Source organism: Chlorocebus sabaeus, chromosome 26, assembly GCF_047675955.1.
Source record: "Chlorocebus sabaeus isolate Y175 chromosome 26, mChlSab1.0.hap1, whole genome shotgun sequence".
Classification (NCBI taxonomy): Eukaryota; Metazoa; Chordata; class Mammalia; order Primates; family Cercopithecidae; genus Chlorocebus; species Chlorocebus sabaeus.
Genome location: NC_132929.1, coordinates 50,567,384 through 50,592,880, shown reverse-complemented (window position 1 = coordinate 50,592,880; position 25,497 = coordinate 50,567,384). Strand labels below are relative to the sequence as shown.

At 48.3% G+C, this 25,497-nt stretch overlaps 2 protein-coding genes across 2 annotated transcripts in view; both read right to left on the bottom strand.

Annotated features, from left to right (window-relative positions):
• CYP1A2 (cytochrome P450 family 1 subfamily A member 2) overlaps positions 1-19,083 on the bottom strand; it is a 33,255-nt gene extending 14,172 nt beyond the window's left edge. The window contains 6 exon segments of the mRNA XM_038008877.2: positions 13,392-13,721; positions 15,330-15,416; positions 16,345-16,468; positions 16,736-16,825; positions 17,281-17,401; positions 18,009-19,083. Coding sequence (XP_037864805.2) covers positions 13,392-13,721; positions 15,330-15,416; positions 16,345-16,468; positions 16,736-16,825; positions 17,281-17,401; positions 18,009-18,839 — 1,583 coding nt within the window. The 5' untranslated portion in view covers positions 18,840-19,083.
• The window catches only part of PPCDC (phosphopantothenoylcysteine decarboxylase), a 357,482-nt gene that overhangs the window by 316,697 nt on the left and 15,288 nt on the right, over positions 1-25,497 (bottom strand). The window lies entirely within an intron of this gene.

Genomic DNA, 25,497 nt, shown 5'->3' with positions numbered 1-25,497 from the left:
AAAGAGCCAGACAAGACCACCTGACCCAGTGTTCCAGCCTCCTTTAGAGCAGGGTGAGCTGGTTTGCAATAGGAGCTGTGATAGATCTTTCTCTAATTTGTTGTTGGGAGGCCCAGCCTGGGAGTCACAGGGAAGGCTGAGAGCAAGGGTTATTTTCTTTGCAGTGGGGTTGTGAGGAGGGGTGGGCAGGGCAGAAAAACAACAAATGGTGGCTCTTGTGTGTTCTGCTAGCTTTCCACTGTGCCATTGTCTTTCCCGGGACTTGTGTGCAGGGGTCCCCTGCTGAGGTAGCCTAGACCCTGTGACCCTGACCCTGTTGGCTGTGGCTATTTACCAGGGTAAACACTGCTCCAAGGGGACCCAACCACTGACTGACTGTGGCCTCTGACCTGTATGGCCTGGCTGAAAAAGACGAGCTGAGCCAATCAAACCCCTCTCTCAAGAAGCTGAACTAGCTCCGCACAGTGGCAGGAGACTGAGGCAGGAGGATATTGCTTGAACTCCAGGAGTTTGAGGCTGCAGTGAGCTATGATTTGCCACTGTACTCCAGCCTGAGTGACAGAGGAAGACCCTCATCTCTTTAAAACAACAAAAAACAAACAAACAAACAAAAAAGACCTGTACTAAGATATAAACGAAAGGTCTGGTATCTGGTTGGTGGTAGATGCTTGACATACAGGGAGCTGGGGATCTGAACTGAACAGGTGGGGAGGCCTAGAGAAGTCTTTTAATTTTCCCTACAAGGCAGAGGTGGGATTCCCAGCTCAAGGTTTTTCCCATCATTCTACCATCTTTCATTCCACCATCTTTGCCAAAAATCACCCCTCCCCGGGTGCACTGTGCTTCAAAATTTGCCGGACCCTGACTGGATTTGCCCACAGCCTTATTAAGCAAGAGGCTGGCACAGCAGGGGTCACTGCCAGTGGCCTGAACTTCAGGCTAATGGTGTTGGAGAAGACCTCACAGGAGGCTGAAGATGGGATCGAGGCCTGTGAGGGGTGGGACTTGCCCAAGGTCACCCACACTTGGAACCTGAGTGCAGGTCTCCTAGCCCTGTGGCCAAGAGCTTTCTAACTCTCCATGCCGTTCCTTGATCGCGTGTTTCCAGGCTGCCCTGTTCCAGTCCCACAATCCTGACTCAGGGAGAGACACAGGTAGGGAAGAGACCCTGGAGGTGGTATAGAGCAAATGGTGCAGTCCCGAGTCCCTCCACCACCCATGCCCTCCTTGTGCTTCCTGAGCCTCAGGCTTCTCATCTCTAAAGTGGGTATAACAGTGCCCATCTCCTGTGGTTGTTGTGAGAACAGCCTGAGATGATGCGTGTCCAGGGCCTGCCGGGAAGAGATAGAACAGGCTGGTCCCACCTGCCTCCTGCCTGCTGTGGGAGGCAGGAATGGCAAACAGCAGGGTGAAGTCTCCAATTCCTCCTCCCTTGGCTCTGGCCAGAGGGGAGCTCTAGGCCAACCAGTTAAAGATTGGCCAGGTGTGCGTGAGAAGCTCAAGCCATCTCCAGACCACAGTGAGCCAGATGGGGCAGTGGCCGTATGGTTACCATGGAGCCACCTCAGATCTGTCCTGAAATTACCTCAGGGATCTGGGCCCTGCTGAATCTTAGGTTGGCAAAGTATGAAAATACCTGCTTGTGGCTTGCTGGGAGATTTTGTGTGTGTGTGTGAGACAAAGTTTCGCTCTTATCGCCCAGGCTGGAGTACAATGGCGCGATCTCGGCTCACTGCAAACTCTGCCTCTGGTGTTCAAGCCTTAGTCTCCTCCTGCCTCAAGCCTCTCCTGCCTCAGCCTCCAGAATAACTGGGAATACAGGCACCTGCCACCATGCCGGGCTAATTTTTGTGGTTTTAGTAGAGATGGGGTTTCACCATGTTGGCCAGGCTGGTCTTGAACTCCTGACCTCAGGTGATCCACCCACCTTAGGCTCCCAAAGTGCTGGGATTACAGGTGTGAGCCACTGTGCTCGGCCTGCTGAGAGTCTTTATATGTGACATCAGTGAGCTTGCCAGCAGTCTGAGGGCTCTGGAGGATACGGCCACGTCCCCCTCAGACTGCAGGTCCCAGGGCCAGGCCATGTTTTCTGTCTCTGACCGGGCCAACTTGTCCTTTCCTGAGGTTCTCAGGGCTGGGCTGCCTGTGATGGAACCATGTTCCTTTCAGTTTAGGGATCTCAGAGAAGGGCTCTGCCTCCCTGCTCAGATTGGACCCTCAGGGCAGGGCCATCTGTGTGGGTTCTCCCAGGACAAGGCTATGTTTCCTCTCTCAGATAAGGGGTCTTAGAACAGGGTTTTTTGCTGAGACTCCAAGGGCTGGGCTGCGTCTCCCTCCTCAGATGGGACTCTCAGAGCAGCATAATTTTCTCCTCAGACTGCAGCCCTCAGGCAGGGCTTTGTCTACTCTCCCAATCTGTGATGTCTAGGGCAGGGTCATGCCCTGCTCAGCCTTGGGATCCCTGGACAGGACTCTATCTTCCCCTTCAGACCAGGGCTCCCTAGCTCTCCTGAGGATGCTGTGCCTTCCTGAGTCTGAGAGATGAACTGGGCCTTCTCTCAGATGGAGGTTTCTTGAGGAGTTTGCTTTGGGTTATAGGACAGGCATGGACACAGACCAAGCTCAAGTGAGGTACTTTCTCCCTCCAGGATTTTAGCATAGACTCCAGTTGATTTTCCTCCTCCTCCTCCTCCTCCTCCTCCTCCTCCTCCTTCTTCTTCCTCCTTCTCCTTCTCCTTCTCCTTCTTCTTCTTTTTTCCCCAGAGATTGGGTCTTGCTATGTTGCCCAGGCTGATCCCAAACTCCTGGGTTCAAGTGATCCTCCCACCTTGGCCTCCCAAAGTGCTGGGATTATAGGTGTGAGTCACTGAACCTAATGATTTTACTTCTCAAATGTACTATTTTCTTCAAACTCACACAGTCATTATTATTTTCAGAATGTTGAGGCAAAAATACCACTGGATGAACTCTTTGTTTTTTGAGGTGGAATCTTACTCTTGTCACCCAGGCTGGAGTGCAACGGCGTGATCTCTGCTCACTGCAACCTCTGCCTCCCGGGTTCAAGAAATTCTCGTGCCTCAGCCTCCCAAGTAACTGGGATTACAGTCGCCTGCCACCACACCTAGTTAATTTTTGTATTTTTAGTAGAGGTGGGGTTTTGCCACATTGGCCAGGCTGGTTTTGAACTCCTGGCCTCAGGTGATCCTCCCACCTTGGCCTCCCAAAGTGATGGGATTTCAAGGTGTGAGCCACCATGTCCAGTCTCAGATCTTCATTTCTAAAGAGTTCATCCAGGCTGGGCACAGGATGAACCCGGGAGGCGGAGGGTGCAGTGAGCTGAGATTGTGCCACTGTACTCCAGCTTGGGTGACAGAGCGAGACAACATCTCAAAAAAAAAAAAAAAAAAGACAGAAAGAAATGAAGATCTGGTTCATTATTATTCCACCTTAGAGAATAATAATTTGTAGGACAGATACAGCTGAGCTTTGATTAATAATAAAGACAGCAAAAATGAACTAAAGGAACTTTTTGGCATATATTAGACAGCAGCTCCTGTTGGTCAAGGATGGCATTGCAGCCAAGCTCTATTAGTCTTTGTGAAAAAGTGGTAGCAATTAAGGTCCAGCAGGCATGTGCATGGTGACATAAAGAGGGCTCCTTGGAAAAAGGTGCTAGGAGGGTCAGAGCCCTATAAACTCACTCCTAGGACTACGACACCCTGGAGTTGGTCACCATTTGAACTACCTTCTTACTAAATTTTCAACTTGAATTACTAGTGAATATTTCTTCTGCAGAGCACATCTCTAATACAGTTATAAAAAAGACAATAGGAAAAGAGGGTTTGCTTTGTAGAGATTCATTCCACTGCCCATGTGGCTGGGTAGTCTATTCCAGACAACAGGGTGTCTAAGTCAATTTTCTGTTGCTATAACTGAATACTACAGAATGGATAATTTATAAAGTACAGAGGTTTATTTAGCTTATGGTTCTGAAGGTTGGGAAATCCAAGGTTGGGGGGCCACATCTGGTGAGGGACTTCTTGCTGCTGGTGACTCTCTTCAGAGTCCTAAGGTAACTCAAGCCATCACATGGTGAAGGGCTCACAAGAGACCCACTCTCATGATAACTAACCCACTCCTTTGATAACCTGTTAATCCCTTAATCCAGGAATGGATTAGCTCATTCATGAGGGCAGAGCCCTATGACCCAATCACCTCCTGAAGGTCCCATCTCTCAACACTAATGCACTGGGGACCAAGTTTCTGACATGTGAACTTTTGGGGACACATTCAAACCATAGCACAGGGGGTCATGATAGATGGGTGGGCACAGCCATTTTTTTCTGTGTCATTTTCCTTCTACCTCATTCTTGGACTCTGAGTATTCCACCATCATTTTTTTTTCCTTTATCTCCCACACCTAGGAGGTACCCTGGAATTGCTCTATAGCCAGATGTTCCCTCCAAGAATACAGCTGTGTCTGGCCGGGCGCGGTGGCTCAAGCCTGTAATCCCAGCACTTTGGGAGGCCGAGACGGGCGAATCACGAGGTCAGCAGATCGAGACTATCCTGGCTAACACGGTGAAACCCCGTCTCTACTAACAAAATACAAAAAACTAGCCGGGTGAGGTGGTGGGCGCCTGTAGTCCCAGCTACTCGGGAGGCTGAGGCAGGAGAATGGTGTGAACCCGGGAGGCGGAGCTTGCAGTGGGCTGAGATCCGGCCACTGCACTCCAGCCCGGGCGACAGAGCGAGACTCTGTCTCAAAAAAAAAAAAAAAAAAAAAAAAGAATACAGCTGTGTCTTCAGAAACTAAGAGGACTGGCTGGGCGTGGTGGCTCATGCCTATAATTCCAGCACTTTGGGAGGCTGAGGCGGGTGGATCACCTGAGGTCAGGAGTTCGAGACCAGCCTGGCCAACATGGTGAAACCGCATCTCTACTAAAAATACAAAAATTAGCTGGGCGTGGTGGTGGGGGCCTGTAATCCCAGCTACTTGGGAAGCTGAAGCAGGAGAATCTCTTGAACCTGGTAGGTAGGCAGAGGTTGCAGTGGGCCAAGATTGCGCCATTGCACTCCAGCCTGGGAGAAAAGAGCGAAACCCCGTCCACAAAAAAGAAAAAGAAAAAGAAAAAGAAAAGGAAACTAAGGAGACTGAGGAGGAGGCAGAGAGACAGTCAGTTCAGATGTGTGTGGGTGGTGAGGGGAGATGCCCAAATCTCAGCGTCTACAAGCTCTGTCTTCCTGTCTCTATTTTTCAGTGGAGAGGGGCCTGGCTCATACATAGGAGATAAAACACAATGAACAGCCCTCTCATTTTGTAAAGAACACAGCAGATTCATAGTGCACTTATAACCCAGGGCTCTTATGAGAGCAACTAATCCAAGTCTGCCTCATTTTGTAGGAGCAAGCACTGGGGGTGAAATTAGCGAGCAGCAGAGTAGAAATAGGGGCTCTGTCTATGGGTGTACACAATGCACCCAGTCCTGGCTGGGTGCGGAGCAAGGGGAAGGCTTGCACTTAAAAAAACAATTAATAGGAGCGTTTTTTTTTTTTTTTTTTTTTTTTTTTTTTTAGACGGAGTCTCACTCTGTTGCCCAGGCTGGAGTGCAATGGTGTGGTCTCGGCTCACTGCAATCTCTGTCTACTGGGTTCAAGCAATTCTCCTGCCTCAGCCTCCCGAGTAGCTGGGACTACAGGCATGTGCCACCACACCCGGCTAATTTTTGTATTTTTAGTAGAGACGGGGTTTCACTATGTTGGCCAGGCTGGTCTCAAACTCCTGACCTCATGATCTGCCTGCCTCAGCCTCTCAAAGGAGTTTTTTAAAAAGGAGTTTTAACTCGGGAAGGGGAACATCACACACCGGGGCCTATCATGGGGAGGGGGGGCGGGGGAGGGATTGCATTGGGAGTTATACCTGATGTAAATGACGAGTTGATGGGTGCAGCACACCAACATGGCACAAGTATACATATGTAACAAACCTGCACGTTGTGCACATGTACCCTACAACTTAAAGTATAATAATAATAAATAAATTAAAAAAAAAAAAAAAAAGGAGTTTTAGCAGCCGGGCGTGGTGGCTAACACCTGTAATCCCAGCACTTTGGGAGGCCGAGGCAGATGGATCACCTGAGGCCGGGAGTTCAAGACTAGCCTGGCCAACATGGTGAAACCCCGTTTCTACTAAAAATACAAAAATTAGCTGGGCATGGTGGCGCATGCCTGTAATCCCAGTTACTAGGGGAGCTGAGGCAGGGGGATCACTTGAACCTGGGAGGCGGAGGTTGCAGTGAGCTGAGATCGTACTACTGTACTCCAGCCTGGGCAATAGAGTGAGAAACTGTCTCAAAAAAAAAAAAAGAGTTTTAGGGTACAGAAAAATTAGTGGAAAGTACAGAGAGTTCCCATATACCCAGTTCCTCCTATTATGAATATCTTGCATTAGAGGGTATATATGTTACAATTGACAAACCAATATTGATAGATTTTTATTAATTAAGACCCATAGTTTACATAGTTTACATTAGGATTCACTCTTTTTTTTTTTTTTTTTCTGAGATGGAGTCTCGCTCTGTCACCAGCCTAGAGTGCTCACTGCAACCTCTGCCTCCCAGGTTCAAGCAATTTTCTGCCTCAGCTTCCTGAGTAGCTGGGATTACAGGCACCTGCCACCACACCCAGCTAATTTTTTGTATTTTTAGTAGAGATGGGGTTTCACCATATTGGCCAAGCTGGTCTTGAACTCCTGACCTTGTGATCCATCCACCTTGGTCTCCCAAAGTGCTGGGATTACAGGCGTGAGCCACTGGCCCCGGGCTTTTTTTTTTTTTTTTTTTTTTTGAGACAGAGTCTCCCTCTGTTGCCCAGGCTGGAGTGGAGTGGCGCAATCTCAGCTAACTGCAACCTCCGCCTCCTGGGTTCATTTGAGTCTCCGGCCTTAGGCTCCCGAGTAGCTGGGATTACAGGTGTGCACCACCACTCCTGACTAATTTTTGTATTTTTAGTAGAGGTGAGGTTTCACCATGTTGGCCAGGCTGGTCTCGAACTCCTGACCTCAAGTGATCCACCCACCTTGGCCTCCCAAAGGGCCAAGATTACAGGCATGAGACACTGTGCCCAGCCAGGATTTGCTCTTAAAAATTTTTTTGGCTTGGCGCAGTGGCTCATGCCTGTAATTCCAGCACTTTGCAGGGCTGAAGCAGGTGGATCGCTTGAGATCAGGAGTTCGAGACCAGTCTGGGCAACATGGCAAAACCCCATCTCTATAAAAATCAGAAAAATCAGCCAAGCATGGTGGCCTGCATATGTTGTCCCAAGGTGGGAGAATCCACTGAGCCTGGGAGGTTGAGGCTGCAGTGAGCCAAGATGGTGCCACTGCACTCCAGCCTGGGTGATAGAGCAAGACCCTGTCTCAAAAAATACGTGTGTGTGTGTATGTGTGTATATATATGTGTGTGTGTGTGTGTGTGTATGTATATATATATATATATATTTGAGACGGAGTTTTGCCCTTGTTGCCCAGGCTGGAGTGTAATGGCGTGATCTCGGCTCACCTCAACCTCCGCCTCCCAGGTTCAAGCGATTCTCCTGCCTCAGCCTTCCGAGTAGCTAGGATTACAGGCATGTGCCACCATGCCCAGCTAGTTTTGTATTTTTAGCAGAGATGGGGTTTCTCCATGTTGGTCAGGCTGATCTCAAGCTCCCGACCTCAGGTGATCCGCCCGCCTCAGCCTCCCAAAGTGCTGGAATTACAGGCATGAGCCACCTCACCCGGCCTATATTTTTTTAAATTTAATTTTAATTTTTATTTTTTGAGTCTTACTGCGTCTCCCAGACTGGAGTGCAGTGGCACGATCTTGGCTCACTACAACCTCCACCTCCCGGATTCAAGCAATTCTCCTGCCTCAGCCTCTGGAGTAGCTGGGGTTACAGGTAACTGCCACCACACCCAGCTCACTTTTGTATTTTTCTGGTAGAGACAGGGTTTCACCATGTTGGCCAGGCTGGCCTCGAACTCCTGACCTCAGGTGATCTGCCTGCCTCGGACTCCCAAAGTGCTGGGATTACAGGTGTGAGTCACCATGCCCAGCTTATATTTTTAATTTGTATGGGCACATAGTAGGTGAATATATTTATGGGGCATATGAGAGATTTTAATGCAGCAATGCAATGTGTAATAATCACAGTAGGGTAAATCGGGTATCTATCACCTCAAGCATTAATTTTTTTCCTTGTGTTACAAACATTCCAATTGTACTCCCTCAGTTATCCCAAAATGTGCTGCAAATCATTGCTGACTGTAGTCATTCCGTTGTGCTATCAAATACTAGAGCTTATTCATTGTATCTAACTGTATTTTTGTATCCACGAAGGTTCACTCTTGGTGTTGTACATTCTATGGTTTTTGACAAATGTGTAATGACATTTATCCATCATTACAGTATCATAGAGAGAAATTTCACTGCCCTAAACTCTGTGCTTCTCTTTTTTTTTTTTTAAGGTGGAATCTCGCTCTTGTTGCCCAGGCTGGAACGCAGTGGCACAATCTCAGCTCACTGCAACCTCTGCCTCCTAGGTTCAAGCGATTCTCCCGCCTCAGCCTCCGAAGTAGCTGGGATTATAGTCATGTGCCACCACGCCCGGCTAATTTTGTATTTTCAGCAGAGACACGGTTTCTCCATGTTGGCCAGGCTGGTCTTGAACTCCTGACCTCAGGTGATTCGCCTGCCTTGGCCTCCCAAGGTGCTGGGATTACAGGCGTGAGCCACTGCGCCCGGCCCTCTGTGCTCCTTTTATTCATCCCTCACTCCCATGTCCTGAACTCCTGGCAACCTCTGATCTTTTTACTGTTTTTATAGTTTTGCCTGTTTCAGAATGGCCTAAAGTTGGAATCATAAAGCATGTAACCTTTTCAGATTGGCTTCTTTCACTTAGCAACATGCGTTTAAAGTTCTTCCATGTCTTTTTGTGACTTTGATAGCTCATCTTTTTTTTTTCTTTTAAGATGGAGACTTCCTCTGTCGCCCAGGCTGGAGTGCAGTGGTGTGATCTCAGCTCACCGCAACCTCTGGCTCCCAGATTCAAGCAATTCTCCTGCCTCTGCCTCCCGAGTAGCTGGGAATACAGGTGTGTGCCATCACATCTGGCTGATTTTTTTTTTGAGACAGAGTTTCACTCTGTTGCCCAGGCTGGAGTACAATGTCGTGATCTTGGCTCACCTCAACCTCTGCCTCCCGGATTTTCCTGCCTCAGCTTCCTGAGTAGGCGGGATTATAGGCATGTGCCACTATGCCCGGCTAAATTTTGTATTTTTAGTAGAGTCGGCGTTTCACCATGTTGGCCAAGCTGGTCTCGAACTTCTGACCTCAGATCTGCCCGCCTCGGCCTCCCAAAGTGCTGGGATTATAGGCATGAGCCACCACGCTGGGCCCGCACCCGGCTAATTTTTGTATTTTTAGTAGAGACAGGGTTTCACTATGTTGGCTGGGCTGTTCTCAAACTCTTGACCTCATGTGATCCACTTGGCCTCCCAAAGTGCTGGGATTATAGGTGTGAGCCACTGCACCCAGCCAGCTCATCTCTTTATCGCACACAATTTATTGTATTTTCTGTGGCTAGGCATGGTGACCTTTTAAAAAATTTTTGGTTAAAATATACATAAAATTTATCATTTACTCTTTTTTTTTTTTTTTTTTTTTTTTGGGAACACAGTCTCACTCTATTGCCCAGGCTGGAGTGCAGTGGTGCAATCACAGCTCACTGCAGCCTCAAATTCCCAGGCTTCTGCCTCAGCCTCTGGAGTAGCTGGGACCACAGGTGTGCGCCACCATATCTGCCTAATTTTTTGTATTTTTTGTAGAGATGGAGGTCTTGCCATGCAGCTCAGGCTGGTCTCAAACTCCTGGGATCAAGCGATTTTCCTGCTGAGATTGCAAGTGTGAGCCATGGTAACCAAGTAGTAACTCTATGTTTAAATTTTAAGGCCCTGTCAAAGCATTCTTCACAGTGGCTGCACCGTTTTACGTTCCCATCAGCAATGCACAAGGGTTACAATTTCTCTAAATCCACACCAACACTTACTAGTTTTTTTTTTTTTTAATAGCCATCTTAATTGGTATGAGGTAGTATCTCATTGTGGTTTTGATTTACACTTCTTTTCTTTTTTTGAGATGGAGTCTCGCTCTGTTGCCCAGAATGAAGTGCAATGGCACAATCTTGGCTCACTGCAACTTCTGCCCCTCTGGTTCAAGTGATTTTCCTGCCTCAGCCTCCTGAATAGCTGGGACTACAGGTGCACACCGCCATGCCAAGCTAATTTTTGTATTTTTAGTAGAGATGGGGCTTCACTACGTTGGCCAGGCTGGTTTCTAACTCCTGACCTTAAGTGATCCGTCTGCCTCAGCCTCCCAAAATGCTGGGATTAAAGTGTAAGCCACTGTGCCCAGCCTGATTTACACTTCCCTAATGATGCTGAACATCTTTTCATATGCTTGTTGATGATAGTGTGTGTGTATATATATACTCTTTTTTTTTTTTTTTTTCCAGGAACAAAGTCTCATTTTTGCCCAGGCTGGAGTGCCGTGGTATGATCACAGCTCATTGCAGCCTCCAACTCCTGGGCTCAAGCCATCCTCCCACCTCAGCCTCCCTAGTAACTGGGACTACAGGTAAGCACTGCCATGCCCGGACTGTGTATTTTCTTTTGTAAAAATTTCAAATTAAATTTTTGTGGGTACATAGTAGGTATATATATTTACGAGGTATCTGGGATATCTTGATACAGGGATACAATCAATATATATTCTTTACATAAACGTCTATTCAAGTCCTTTGCCCATTTTTCAATTGAGTTGCTTTTTTGTGGTTGAGTTGTAGGAGATTTTTATATATATTATATAAATATATATATGTATATATTTATGTATGTATTTGAGATGGAGTTTCACTCTTGTTGCCCAGGCTGGAGTGCAATGGCGTGATCATGACTCACTGCACCCTCTGCCCCCGGGTTCAAGTGCTTTTCCTGTCTCAGCCTCCTGAGTAGCAGGGATTACAGGTGCCCGCCACCATGCCTGGCTAATTTTTGTATTTTTAGTAGAGACAGGATTTCACCATGTTGGCCAGGCTGGTCTCAAACTCCTGACCTCAGATGATTCACCCGCCTTGGCCTCCCAAAGTGCTGGAATTACAGGGGTGAGCCATTGTGCCCGGCCAGGAGTTCTTTATATATTCTATATATAAATGCTTTAACAGCTGTATGTTTTGCAAATATTTTCTCTCATTCTGTGGGTTGTCTTTTCAGTTTTTGTTGTTGTTGTTGTTGTTGTTTTCTGAGACAGAGTCTCACTCTGTAGCCCAGGCTGGAGTGCAATGGCAGGATCTTGGCTCACTGCAACCCCCGCTTCCTGAGTTCAAGTGATTCTCATGCCTCAGCCTCCTGAGTAGCTGGGATTACAGCCTCGTGAGCACCTGGGATTACAGTCTCCTAAGCAGCTGAGGCTAGCCTAACTATATTCAGCTAGTTTTTGCATATTTGGTAGAGATGAGGTTTCACTATGTTGTCCAGGCTGGTCTCAAACTCCTGACCTCAAGTGATCCAACCGCCTTGGCCTCCCAAAATGCTGGGATTACAGGCGTGAGCCACTGTGCCTGGCCTCCTTTCAATTTCTTGATGGTGTCCTTTGATGAGACCTGGGCCTTTTTCAAATAACCCAAGCACTTCTGGGAAGCTTATCCGCCCCTGGTCTGTGAACGAAGAAATCAAGGCCTTGTGAGAAGTCATGCGTTCTGCCTTTTGAGAATGGGACAGGGGGGATCCCCATCCACCCAACTGGGTTTGGCCCCTGAGACTGGATCCCTTTCTCCTTGTTCCCTTCAATTGTTCAAAAACTTGGGTCAAACAACATGAAAGGAGAGAAGAGAAGTGAAAGAAGAGAGAGGAGTGAAGGAGGTGCCTATCAATGACTGAAGAGAGCACAGACCTAGACCCGGTCTCAGGACTCAAGCACCAAGGGTTTACTGACACACGCCACAACACACATGAGCCTTGAAAACATTGTGCTAGGTGAAAGAAGCCAGTAACAAAAGACCACTCATTGTGTAATTCCATTTATATGAAATGTTTAGATAGAAAGATTAGTAGTCGCCAGGGCTGGTGAGGCAGGGGAGGAAGGCTAGGGGGAAATGTGGAGGGACTGCTAATGGGTGCAGGGTTTCTTTTAGGGGTGATGAAAATGTTCTAAAATTAATTGTGGGCCAGGCGCGGTGGCTCACACCTGTAATTCCAGCACTTTGAGAGAGGTCGAGGCGGGCAGATCACTTGTCACCTAGGAGACAGAGGAAGACTCCGTCTCAAAAAAAAAAAAAAAAAAAGACTGGGCACGGTGGTTCACACCTGTTAATCCCAGCACTTTGGGAGACTGAGGCGGGTGGATCACGAGGTCAAGAGATGGAGACCATCCTGGCCAACATGGTGAAACCTCATCTCTACTAAAAATACAAAAATTAGCTGGCCATGGTGGCTCCCTGTAGTCCTACATGGAGGACTACATGACTCCCATGTAGTCCCAGCTACTTGGGAGGCTGAGGCAGGAGAATCGCTTGAACATGGGAGGCGGAGGTTGCAGTGAGCCGAGATTGCGCCACTGCACTCCAGCCTGGCAACAGAGTGAGACTCCATCTCAAAAATAATAACAACAATAAAATTAATTCTGGTGATGGTTGCACAATTCTACACTAGAAGTCATTTGACACTTTAAGAATGTGAATTAGGCTGGATGTGGTGGCTCACACCTGTAATCCCAGGGCTTTGGGAAGCCAAGGCAGGTGGATAACTTGGGGTCAGGAGTTCGAGACCACCCTGGCCAACATGGTGAAACCCCATCTCTACTAAAACTACAAAAATCAGCCAGGCATAGTGGCTCATGCTTGTAATCCCAGGTACTCGGGAGGCTGAAGTGGGAGGATCACTTGAACCTGGGAGGTGGAGGTTGCAGTGAGCTGAGATCACGCCATTGTACTCCAGCCTGGATGACAGAGTGAGATTCTGTCTCGGAAAAAAAAAAAAAAAAAGAAGGTGAATTATATGGTATAAGAATTACACACACACACACACACACACACACACACACACATATATATATATTTTTTGAGACATGGTCTTGCTATGTCACTCAGGTTCTTGGCTAATTTTTTTATTTTTTTTTAATAGAGACAGGGTCCCACTATGTTGCCCAGGCTGCCTTCCAACTCCTGGGCTCAAATGATCCTCCAACCTTGGCCTCCCAAAATGCTGGGATTACAGGCCCTGCACTTGGCTAAAGCTGCTATTTTTTAAAAAAGAAAGGAGGAGAAACAAGGGCTGAGTCCCCGTGGTTGGCCCCCACTCGCTCCCTGGCCTCAGCATGGTGGCGTCGTCTTCACTTGATGGAGAAGCGCGCCGCGCCTGGAAGTGTTCACAGCGGGCGTGCTTCATGGTCAGCCCGTAGATGGGAGTCAGGTCGACTTTCACGCCGGGCGGCACGCTGAACTCCAGTTGCTGTAGCAGGATGGCCAGGAAGAGGAAGACCTCCCACTTGCCCAGGACCTCCCCAATGCACCGGCGCTTGCCCAGGCCAAACAGCATTATCTTCTCACTCAAGGGCTTGTTAATGGTGGTGCCTTCGGCGATGAGGAACCGCTCCGGCCGGAACTCAGATGGGTCCTCCCACAGCTCCCTGCAAGAGGGGCAAAGGAGATAGGACTTCAGGGCTGGGGAGGCCCTGGGAGGAGGGGCCTGGGGAAGGGAGACTTCTGTTGAGATCACAAGTGTGAGGACATGTTGAAAGCAATGAAGGGTAAGTGGGAAGGAACCAAACTGAACTTTGATGCTTATTTCTTTTTTCCTTTTTCTTTCTTTCTTTTTTGTTTTTAGACAAACTCTGGCTCCTATAACCCAGGCTGGAGTACAGTGGTGCCATCTTAGGTCACTGCAGTCTCTGCCTCCCCAGCTCAAGCCATCCTCCCACCTGAGCCTCCCATGTAGCTGGGACTACAGGCACCACGTCCGGCTAATTTTTGTGTTTTTTTTTTTTTCTTTCTTTCTTTTTTTTTTTTTGCAGAGATGGGGTTTCAGGGATCTCAGACTCATGAGCTCAAGCGATCCACCTTCCTTGGGCTCCCAAAGTGCTGGGGTTACAGGCATGAGTCACCACACCTGGCCTGATGCTTATTTCTTTTACAAAGCTCTCTCTAAAATGACCAGCCTTAAAGATAGTGCCTTTTAATATTAATTTACTTTAAATAATGCTTTATCTAAAAGGAATTTAAAGAAGAAAAACAGGCTGGTTTTGGTGGCTCACATCTGTAACCCTAGTACTTTGGGAGGCTGAGGCAGGAAGATCCCTTGAGCCCAGGAGTTCAAAACCAGCCTGGACAACATATGGAGACCTTGCCTCTATTTAAAAATTAAAGTTAAAAAAAAAAGCAAAAAAAAAAGAAAGAAAGAAAGAAAGAAAGAAAGAAAGAAAGAAAGAAAGAAAGAAAGAAAGAAAGAAAAACATATGTTTTTCTTCATCCTACTGAAAATATGCCTCCCAAGGGGCCTCAACAGTATGTCCTGGCTTATGTTTATTGTTTTGGAGTAATGATGACTAGCATAAACATTGATAGCGTTTTCACACTCAAGCGTCCCAGTGTAGATGGTAAATTATATGGTCCCCCTACCCATACACCAAAGTGGGGCTTTCCAAAGAGAGGTCTCTGGGCCATTCGCATCAGAATCGCCTGAGGCACCCCCCCTTAGACACCACAGTAGAATCCTAGGGGAACCATCAGCTGTAACAAACATCTTGGTTGATTTTTTTTTTTTTTTTTGAAGCAGGGTCTCACTCTGTCACCCAGGCTGGAGTGCAGTGGCACGATCTCGGCTCACTGCAACCTCTGCCTCCAGAGTTCAAGCGATTCTCCTGCCTCAGTCTCTGGAGTAGCTGGGATTATAGGCACACCACCATGTCCGGCTAATCTTTTTCTTTTTTTTTTATTTTCAGTAGAGACAGGGTTACACCATGTTGCCCAGGCTGGTCTCGAACTCCTGACCTCAAGTGATCTGCCTGCCTCGGCCTCCCAAAGTGCTGGGATTACAGGCGTGAGCCACCGCACCTGGCCATCCTGGTTGATTCCTGTGCACTAAAGTTTGTGAAACCTTTGTAAATATTGTCACTTAGAGCAGACCATATAGCAACTGAGGTTCCCTCCTTTCATTATATAAACAGTTCCTAGCGGGGACGAACAGCCTTCCTGATGCTGAACCTGCACACGTTTTTCTGTGAGGGGTGTGTACTCACGGGTCGTGGTTGACCTGCCACTGGTTTATGAAGACACAGCATTCCCTGGGGATGTAGAAGCCATTCAGCGTTGTGTCCCTTGTTGTGCTGAGGAGGGAAGAGGGCACTGTGAGACTCAGGGCTGGAAAGCTGGGGTGTGTGTTGTTCCTACCTCCACCCCATCCTGATAGCCTGCCCACTGCCATCTCCATCCCTACACTGGGAGGAGAGGGGAGGAACAGGGAAGGGGTAGAGTCATCCTCCTTCTTCCTTGCCTCCTGTTCTTTAACTTCAGCAAGTATTTACTAAACTTCTCTTTGTGTCTGGCTGTGCACTTGGCTGTTCTCTGGAGCCAAGAAACAGGCAATTTCAGATAAATGTTTTTCTATTTTCTATTAAAAAAGAAAAAAAAAGCAGCAGGCAGCCTGGGCCAGCCCTGGGGAGTTTCTAGCCTGGCTGGGGATTCAGGCCTCTTACTCTAGGAATAACTGGAACAACATTTGGGCAGAAGTAAATGCTCACTAACTCTCTTGACATTGTTAAAATTCCGGGGCATGACCAAGTGCTGATGGCTGTAAGTCCTGTAAGACATCAGGAGTGAAGCTGTGCCAGCTGGATGAGTCAAAAGGCTTCTGGGGAGAGGAAGCTCGCATCGGCATTGACTTTGAGCAAGGGTAGGATTCTGGTGGTCAGAGAAGAGACTAGAAGGCATTCCAGGCAGAAGGTTCAGCGTTACCAAAATTGGAGGCCAGTAGGGTCATGCTTGTGAGGCTGAGGCCGACCTGGCTGGCACAGAGGGCACTGGGAGGGAGGGAATATGAGCAGAAGGGAATGAGCGCTGAGATCACAAGTGGAACTTTCTCCTGAGAGCTGGGGGTTAGATTATGTTTGGACTGGATGGGGGCAGACTGAGGCTGGGATCTGTGTGGAATGAGGTTGGGAAGGAGATGCTGAGCCAGGGCCAGGGCTGAGAAGCCAGGAAGAGAAAATATGGCAAGGACTTCAGAGGTGGGAGGGCAGAACCAGCAGCTCTCACCTATGGGGGATGGTGAAGGGGACGAAGGAGGAGTGTCGGAAGGTCTCCAGGATGAAGGCCTCCAAGTAGGGCAGCTGGGGTCTGTCAGAGAGCCGGGGTCGCCGCCCCCTGCCAATCACAGCATCTGTAGAACACAGAGGACAAGCAGAACTCATGGGCTGCCCTAACTGCCCCATGAATTGTCCCCTCTTATACCCCATGTCACTCTATGTAAGATTTCTATTCACAAGTCTGCGACCCCACTAACCTCCCACATCTTCTAGGCAAGGGCAGGCACTACTGTGTTCCCAGGGCTTGCACACAGTAGGCACATAACAGGTGTTTGTAGACTGAACACACAAACTGGGTCTCAAGGCTTCTCCTGGCCATAGGGTTGGGGGCCCCCATGTACCCAGCTCCTTCTGGATCTTCCTCTGTATCTCGGGCTTGGTCACAAGGTACATGAGGCTCCAGGAGATGGCTGTTGCAATTGTGTCAAATCCTGGACCGTGTAGGGTAAGGTGAGGAAGGAAGGAAGACAGAAACAAGGAAACCATCATTTCCCAATTATCTACTATGTGTGTACCCAGCATTAACTTTCTCTCGCCCTAACCCGTGAGTTTCCTGAGGACAGAGGCTGGGTCTTTTCAACATAAACTTGAGATACAGGTTTCAGCATTAGCTGCCAGAATTACAAGGGCCTAGACTTACAGGCCAGAGAATACTTTATTGTTCAGATGGGGAAACTGAAGCCTAGGGGAGGAGAAGGACTTTGGTGCGTCTCCACTGGGAATTGGTGGCACAGCCCAGGCTCAAACCCTGATCCTAGGGCATGTCTCAGTATGTTGTACCATCTGGTGTAGGGTTGGCGGGTTGTTTGATGGACTGAGGGACTGGGCAAGACTGTGGGTGAACAGCAGACATTGTTGGATGGAGGGGCAGGGTTCTGGCTCCTACCTGCTCCGAAGATGTCATTGACAAGGTTGACAGTCTTCTCCTGGGGGATGAGGTTGCCGCTGGCTCTAGGCCCCTTCTTGCTGTGCTTGAACAGGGCACCCATGATATCCTGGACACTGTTCTGAGGGAGCACAAGCTTAGAGGTACCCCTGGCACTTCCAAGGTCAAAGGCTGAACCTTGCTCCACACCCCTCGCCTGTCCCTGGGGGCTACTCTTCCCACTTGGTCTCTAGGCAGGGGGCTGCAACTCGCAGCAGGAGCTGGTAGCAGCCCTGGGTATGACGTAAAGTGTCATTTTATGCCCCATTGACCCTTCTTCCCAATAACCCCAGGGGTCCAATTTCAAAGGAGGAAAAGGTTAGTGTGAACACAGGGAAGCAACGTGGCACCAGAACTGGGGATTAGCCTCTGTTGGGATTCAGGTTTCTGCAGAATGAAAGCTTTCTCACTCATCGGCCCCCCACATTGCAGGGCTCTGCTAGGGCCCCATTTCCAGGACTTTTTTCTTGGGGGCTTTGAGGAGCCCTGAGAAGGGGGCTTCAAGGATGAGGAAACTGAGGCCCAGAGAAGGGAAAGAGTTGGCTCCAGGTCACACAGCTGGTCTGAGGTATCCAGAGCCTTCCTAGGCCTTGGCAACACAGCAGCTGTGTGAGCATGCTAGAGCTGGGAGGGAGGGGCTATACCCAGGCCCTGCAAGGTGCCCCTCGCCACCTGCACCCCGGGCTCACCTTGTCAAAGTCCTGATAGTGTTCCTGGACTGTTTTCTGCAGGAACCACCAGAACCTCTGGTTGAAGGCCTTGAACCTCTGCAGGGCAGGGTTGGGCAGGTAGCGAAGGATAGGGAAGAAGTCCACGGGGTTCCCGGAGGAGGCACTCTCCACGAACTCATGACTGTTCTTCACGAGGCTGAGCATCTCATCACTGCTCTTGGGGAAGTGCTGTCCGAAGCACATGGCATCGATGACATTGGCCACTGACACCACCACTTGATTGTAAGGGTCGAAGTGCCCAGGCCCTGCCATCAGCTCCTACAACCTGCTGATCAGGGCCTCAGCCTCCTTGCTCACATGCTCCTCCAGGTAGCAGGAGGATGAGGAGGCTGGGTCAGAGGCGATGGAGAAGGTGTTGAGGGCGTTCTGGACCAGGCGCCGGCGGGCAGCCCACACCGGTCCAGAGTCTGGGCTGAAGGACATGCTCTGGCCATCAGTGATGAAGGTGAAGCTGTAGAGGTCAGGCCGGCCCTTGAAATCGTCGCCCTGCCGCACCAGGGCCTGCCGGATGGTATCCAGGCTGCTCAGCACCAGCACGGGTGTGGAGCCAATGCGAATCTGCAGCACGTCTCCGTAGAGCTGGCTCATCCTTGACAGTGCCAGGTGCGGGTTCTTCCCCAGGGTCAGCACATGCCGGAGCAGGGGCCAACCCCATGGCTCTGGTGGACTTTTCAGGCCTTTGGGGACCCGAGGCCTCGAACCCCTGAGCACCCAGAATACCAGGCAGAAGATGGCAGAGGCCAGGAGAAACTCTGTGGCCGAGAAGGGAACAGACTGGGACAATGCCATCTGTACCAACTACAGGGAAAAAGGAAGGAGGGACCAGGCTGAGGGTTGAGATGGAGACATTCATTCATTCATTTCCTCAGTCATTTGATAAACACTGATGTGTGTTCTGTGCTTGGCTCCCAACTGGATACCAGAAAGACTAAGATTCATCTACCATGTGTCCTGTGCCCCCAGAGCTCACCCTTTGAGCATCACAGAATCTGACAACTGGCAAGAAGCCTCAAGATTCCCAGCCTGAACCCTGGCTCTCTCCTCCACCCATCCTCTCTGTTAGTTTCTGCTTCTGGAGCTGGAGTAGAGGCAAGTGACCACCCCAAAACGGGGAAGCCAAGGACAGCACCCTTGTCAGCCCCTGACACAGCATGCATGCTGGGCATTGTGCCAAAGGGTCCCTGCCAATGCTGGCTTTCTGCTGATACCTTCTACACACCCAGGGGACCGGGAGCTCCCCCTACCCAGTGACACTGAGGAAGCCAAGGTCCCAGGGCTGATTAAAATAGCCTGTGATGCCCCCTTCCCAGGGCACTCTTTTTCAATACCAGGAAGGGCATCTCCTCCAGGGATGAGTCCCCATCCTCTCACAGTCTTGGAGGTTGAGGTTGGGCTGCAGCCAGGGCCAGGGCTGCCCTTGTGCTAAGGGGGAAGCCCTCCCCATCTCTCTCCTTAAAAATGGCTTAGTCCAAACTGCTCATTTAAAATGGGGAAACACAAGTCAAGAGCTGAGTAGCAAAACCTGGAACCCAGGCCCCCTACACCTAGCCCAGGCTCCCCATCTTTCTGTCTCCACTAGCTTCCAAGTTCTATAATTGGGGATCCCAGAGATTGGAAACTGGTCCCAAGAAAGGTACTTGTAGAGGCAAGTGCTTGAGATTAGCAGAGTTGTAGTGGCTGGTCTGGAGCTTGTGGCTCTAGGTGAGTGGCCTTTTTATAAACACCATCCCCTATCGGATTGGCCTGGTTGTCCTGGTCGCCTAACATCAAAGCTGGATCACTGAACAAAGTTGGAAGTATCAACCCTTGATCTTGGGCCATGATCCCTCAGCTCCACCTACTACCCAAGGCCCACGGTGACTCTTTGGGGATAGGCCAGAAGGGGTGCTGGGTCCCTGGGGATGAAGGTACAGCTTTCTTCAGGGTTCAGGGTAGGGAGCCTATTTCTCTGAAGAGTAGGGTAGGGTCTGGGAGTGGGGGTTAGGCCTTTGGACTGATCTGGGCTTCTTTCCCATGCACACATGAGGAAGAGCTCTGCCAGGGCACTCAGTCTAGACCAACCAGGCTCACGGCCCCTCTCCAGAAGGATGTTCTTCTGTATATCCTCCAACAACCTGCAAAACCAGACAGTAAATGGGCATGTTCCAGCCACTCCTGATTTTCAGCCCAAGTCCCCAAGTGGCAAGGAAGAGATGATAAGGATTTTGCATACTAAAGAGAGGCCTCCCTCATGCAAAAAGACTAAGAGACATAACCAAATGCAATATGTGAACCTCGATTGGATGTGTCATTTAACCAAAAAAAATTTTTAAAATTTACAAAAGGCGTTTTGGGGACAATTGGGGACATGTGAGCATGGACTGGAGATTAGATGATATTCTGGAATAAATGTTAATTTTTTTAGGTGTGAACAGAGTGTCATGGTATGTGGGAGTGTATCCTTATTCTTAGGAGATTGATGCTGCAGTGTGGAAGTGTCAAGATCCCTGCAACCTCCTTTTGAATGATTCTGTTAAAAAAGGTACACCTTTAGGCCAGGCGCGGTGGCTCACATCTGTAATCCCAGCACTTTGAGAGGCCGAGGTGGGCGGATCACCTGAGGTCAGGTGTTTGAGATCAGCCTGGCCAACCTGGTGAAACCCCATCTCCACTAAAAATACAAAAATTAGCCGGGCGTGGTGGCGCATGCCTGTAATCCCAGTTACTCGGGAGGCTGAGGCAGGAATATTGCTTGAACCCAGGAGGTGGAGGCTGCAGTGAGCTGAGATCGTGCCACTGCACTCTAGCCTGGGCGACCGAGCGAGACTCAGTCTCACAAAAAAAAAAAGTACACCTTTAAAAAGTATAATTGGATTGTTTGTAATTCAAAGGTTTACCCTTGCTTGAGGGGATGGATACCCCATTCTCTATGATGTGCTTATTTCACATTGCATGCCTGGATCAAAACATTTCGTGTACCCCATAAATATATACACCTACTATGTACCCATAAAATTTTAAAAAGTATACCTATCAATCAATAAATCAAGAGAAAGTAGATATGAGAAATGTCAGCTATTCATGGACTTACGTGCGGATATATGGTGTTTGTTATACTAAAGGAGTCTTTAATATGGACCCAGATCTCAGTCAGGTCTAAGAGGAGGATGAGGGCAAGCCTTAAATTGGATGTGAAAAGGAAGTTTTCTATCTTTTTTTTTTTGAAGATACAGAGTCTTGCTCTGTCACCCAGGCTGGGGTTCTGTGCCACAGTCATGGCTCACTGCAGCCTAGACCTCCTGAGCTCAAACAATCGTCTTGCCTCAGCCTTCTGAGTAGCTGGGACCACAATCACAGGTGTGTGCACCATGCCTGGCTAATTTTTTAGTTTTAAACATTTTTTTGTAGAGAGGAGGTCTCACCATGTTGCCCAGGTTGGTCTTGAACTTCTGGGCCCAAGCAATCCTTCTGCCTTGGCCTCCCAAAGTGCTGGTATTACACGTGTGAGCCACCGTGCCCAGCATGGATGTGAGAGGGAAGTTTTGATTTAGATGTGAGTGGGCTTTTATTCCTGAAAATGAGAAAACTGTGGGATCAACCTGTGAAGATGCCAAGGCGCATGGTTGGGGAATCCAATAGAGGAACAGAGCATTTTGAAAGACCGTGAATGGGAGAAGAAGAAGGTTGTTTCCTGTCTATCTCCATTGGGTTCGGATGGCTCAATGAAAAAGGTTAGGGTTTGAGGTTAGGCTCAGTTGTATAGAAAACGGACTTTTTCTTTCTCTCTGTCTGTCTCTCTAATTAACTAAAGTCCATGGTTTACTTAGATTCCCTTGGGTTTTACCTAATGTCCTTTTCCTGTTCCAGGACCCATTGGATATCACATGACATTTAGTCATCATGTCTCTTTGGACTCCTCTTGGCTGTGACAGTTTCTCAGGATATCCTTGTTTTTGATGACCTTGATAATTTTCAGGAGTACTGGTTGGATATTTTGTAGGATGCCCACTATTGGAATGTGCCTGATGTTTTTCTCATGGTAAGCCTGGGGTTATGGTTTGTTAGTAGGAAGACCTTGGAGGTAAGGTGCCATTCTTGTCACATCATATCAAGGTTACATCCTATCAGTATGACTTACAGGTGTTGATGTTGACCTTGATCACCTGGCTGAGGTAGTGCATGTCAGATCTCTTCACTGTAAAGTTACTCCTTTCCTCCCTTTCCATGCTGTACCCTTTGGAAGGAAGTCACTATGCACAGCCCACACCGAATGAGTGGGGGGTTATGCTCCTTATCCTTAAGGAGGGATTATCTCCATAAACTATTTGAAATTCTCCTGTGTGAGAGACTATTTATCTTTTTATTTTTAATGTTTTCTTAAGACTTAAAAAAAATAAATTACAGGGTACAATATAGAAAAGTGCATATGTCAGCTGGGCCCGGTGACTCACGCCTGTAATTCCAGCACTTTGAGAGGCCGAGGTGGGAGGATCACTTGAGTGAGGCCAGGAGTTCAAGACCAGCCTGGCCAACATAGTGAAACCTCATCTCTACTAAAAATACAAAAAAAATTTGCTGGGCGTGGTGGCGCACACCTGTAATTCCAGCTACTCAGGAAGCTGAGGCATGACAATTGCTTGAATCCGGGAGGCAGAGGTTGCAGTGAGCCAAGATCGCACGACTGCACTCTAGCCTGGGTGACAGAGTGAGATTCTGTCTCAAAAATACCTAAATAAATAGAAAAATGCATATGTCATATATAGCTTGATCATGTGTAGCTTGATGAATTTTTGCAAACGTAACAAACACACATATAACCAGCTCTAATAAAGAGACATCATGAGCACCCAAGAAGTCCCATTGTGTTCCTTTCTCAAGGGTACCCATGACCCCAACGTCTATTGCATGAATTTGTTTTGCTTGTTGTTGCATTTTATGTAAATGAGATCATGCCATAGGTACACTTTTTGGAGGGGAGCCAAGGAATTTTAAAAAACTAATAGATTTTTTTAGAGCAGTCTTTGGTTTACAGAAAAACTGAGTGGAAAGTATGATGAGGGAGGTAAAAGCGCCCATTTGCCACACCCACTCTGCAGTTTCCCCTATTATTAACATGTTGCAGTAGTGTAATATATTTGTTACAATTGATGGGTGAATATTGATACATTCTTGTTGTTTTGAGACAGAGTCTCAGACCTGTTGCGATGGCTCACACCTGTAATCTCAGCACTTTGGAAGGCTGAGGCGGACAGATCACTTGAGGTCAGGAGTTCTAGATCAGCCTGGCCAACATGATGAAACCCCATCTCTACTAAAAATATAAAAAATAAGCCGACAGGCGCATGCCTGTAGTCCCAGCTACTCGGGAGGCTGAGGCAGGAGAATCATTTGAACCCCGGAGGCGGAGATTGCAGTGAGCCAAGATTGCACCACTGTACTCCAGCCTGCGCCACAGAGCAAGATTCGTCTCAAAAAAATAATAATAATAAAATAAAATAAAGAGAGACAAAGTCTTGTTCGGTTGCCGAGGCTGAAGTGCAGTGGCACAATCTCAGCTCACTGCAACCTCTTCCTCCCAGATTCAAGCGATTCTGGTGCCTCAGCCTCCCGAGTAGCTGACATTACAGGCACACACCATCATGCTTGGCTAATTTTTGTATTTTTAGTACAGACGGGGTTTCATCATGTTGGCCAGGTTGGTCTCAAACTCCTGACCTCAGGTGATCTGCCCACCTCGGCCCCCCAAAGTGTTGAGATTACAAGTGTGAGCCACCACGCCCAGCCTTTGATACATTATTATTAACTGAAGACCATAGTTTAAATTAAGATGCACTTTGTGTTGTACAGTTCTGTGGTCCCCCACCTACACTTTTTTTGTTGTGGTGAAATAATATACATAACATACCGTTTAACACTGTAGGCCAGGCATGGTGGCTCACACCTGTAATCCTAGCACTTGGGAGGCTGAGGTGGGAGGATTGCTTGAGCCCAGGAGTTCAAGACCAGCCTGGGCAACATAGTGAGACCCCATCTCTATTAGACATTTTTTTAAATTTACCATTTTAACCATTTTAAGTATACTTTTCAGTGGGCAGTGTATACTCTTGTGTCTGGTTTCTGGTTTCTGTTACTTATTCTTTTTTTATGAGACTTATTCATGATGTTAGGCATAGTTATAGTTCATTCTCATTGCTGCATGGTATTCCATTATAACATGAGTACTCAACACCTTATTCATTCATTCAATTGTTGATTGATACTTTGGTTGCTTCCTCTGTTGGGCTAAGATGAGCCCCGCTGTCAGGAGCATCTTTTTTTTTTTTTTTTTTTTTTTTTGAGACAGAGTTTAGCTCTTGTTGCCCAGGCTGGAGTGCAATGGCGTGATCTCAGCTCACAACCTCTGCCTTCCGGATTCAAGCGATTGTCTTGCCTAAGCCTCCCAAGTAGCTGAGATTACAGGCTACCATGCTCAGCTAATTTTGTATTTTTAGTAGAGATGGGGTTTCTCCATGTTGGTCAGGCTAGTCTCAAACTCCCGACTCAGGTGATCTGCCATCCTCGGCCTCCCAAAATGTTGGGATTACCAGTGTGAGCCACCGCACAGGTCCAGGAGCATTCTTGAACATCCTTTTGAATGCATGTTTGCTGCTCAGGCTGGAATTGCTAGTTCATAGGATAAGTGACTGTTCAACAATAGTGGATTCTACCAAACAACTTTCCTGGCTGGGCGCAGTGGCTCACACCTGTAATCCCAGCCCTTAGGGAGGCTGAGGCAGGCAGATCGCTTGAGCTCAGGAGTTTGAGACCTGCCAGTCCAACATGGTGAAACCCTGTCTCTACTAAAAATACAAAAATTAGCCGGGTATGGTGGTGTGCACCTGTAGTCCCAGCTACTCGAGAGGCTGACACATAAGAATCACTTGAATCCGGGAAGTGCAGAAGGTTGCAGTGAGCCGAGATAGTGCCACTGTACTCCAACCTGGGCGACAGAGTGAGACCCTGTCTCACAAACAAACAAACCAACCAAAAAACCTCCAACTTTCCTAACTAGTTGAACCAGTTTATATCCCCACCCGCTGTGTATGAGGGTCCAGCTGCTTCTCATCCTCACCACCACTGGATGTTTTCTTTCTTTTTTTTTGAGACGGAGTCTCACTCTATCACCCAGGCTGGAATGCAGTGGCACAATTTCGGCTCACTGCAGCCTCCGCCTCCCAGGTTCAAATGATTCTCCTGCCTTAGCCTCCCAAGTAGCTGGGATTACAGGTGCCCACCACCATGCCCAGCTAACTTTTGTATCTTTAGTAGAGACAGGGTTTCACTATGTTGGCCAGGCTGGTCTTGAACTCCTGACCTCAGATGATCCACCTGCTTCAGCCTCCCAAAGTGCTGGGATAGGTGTAAGCCACTGCGCCTGGCCACCACTGGATATTTTCAATCTTTTTCATTTGAGCCACTCTGGAGGTAT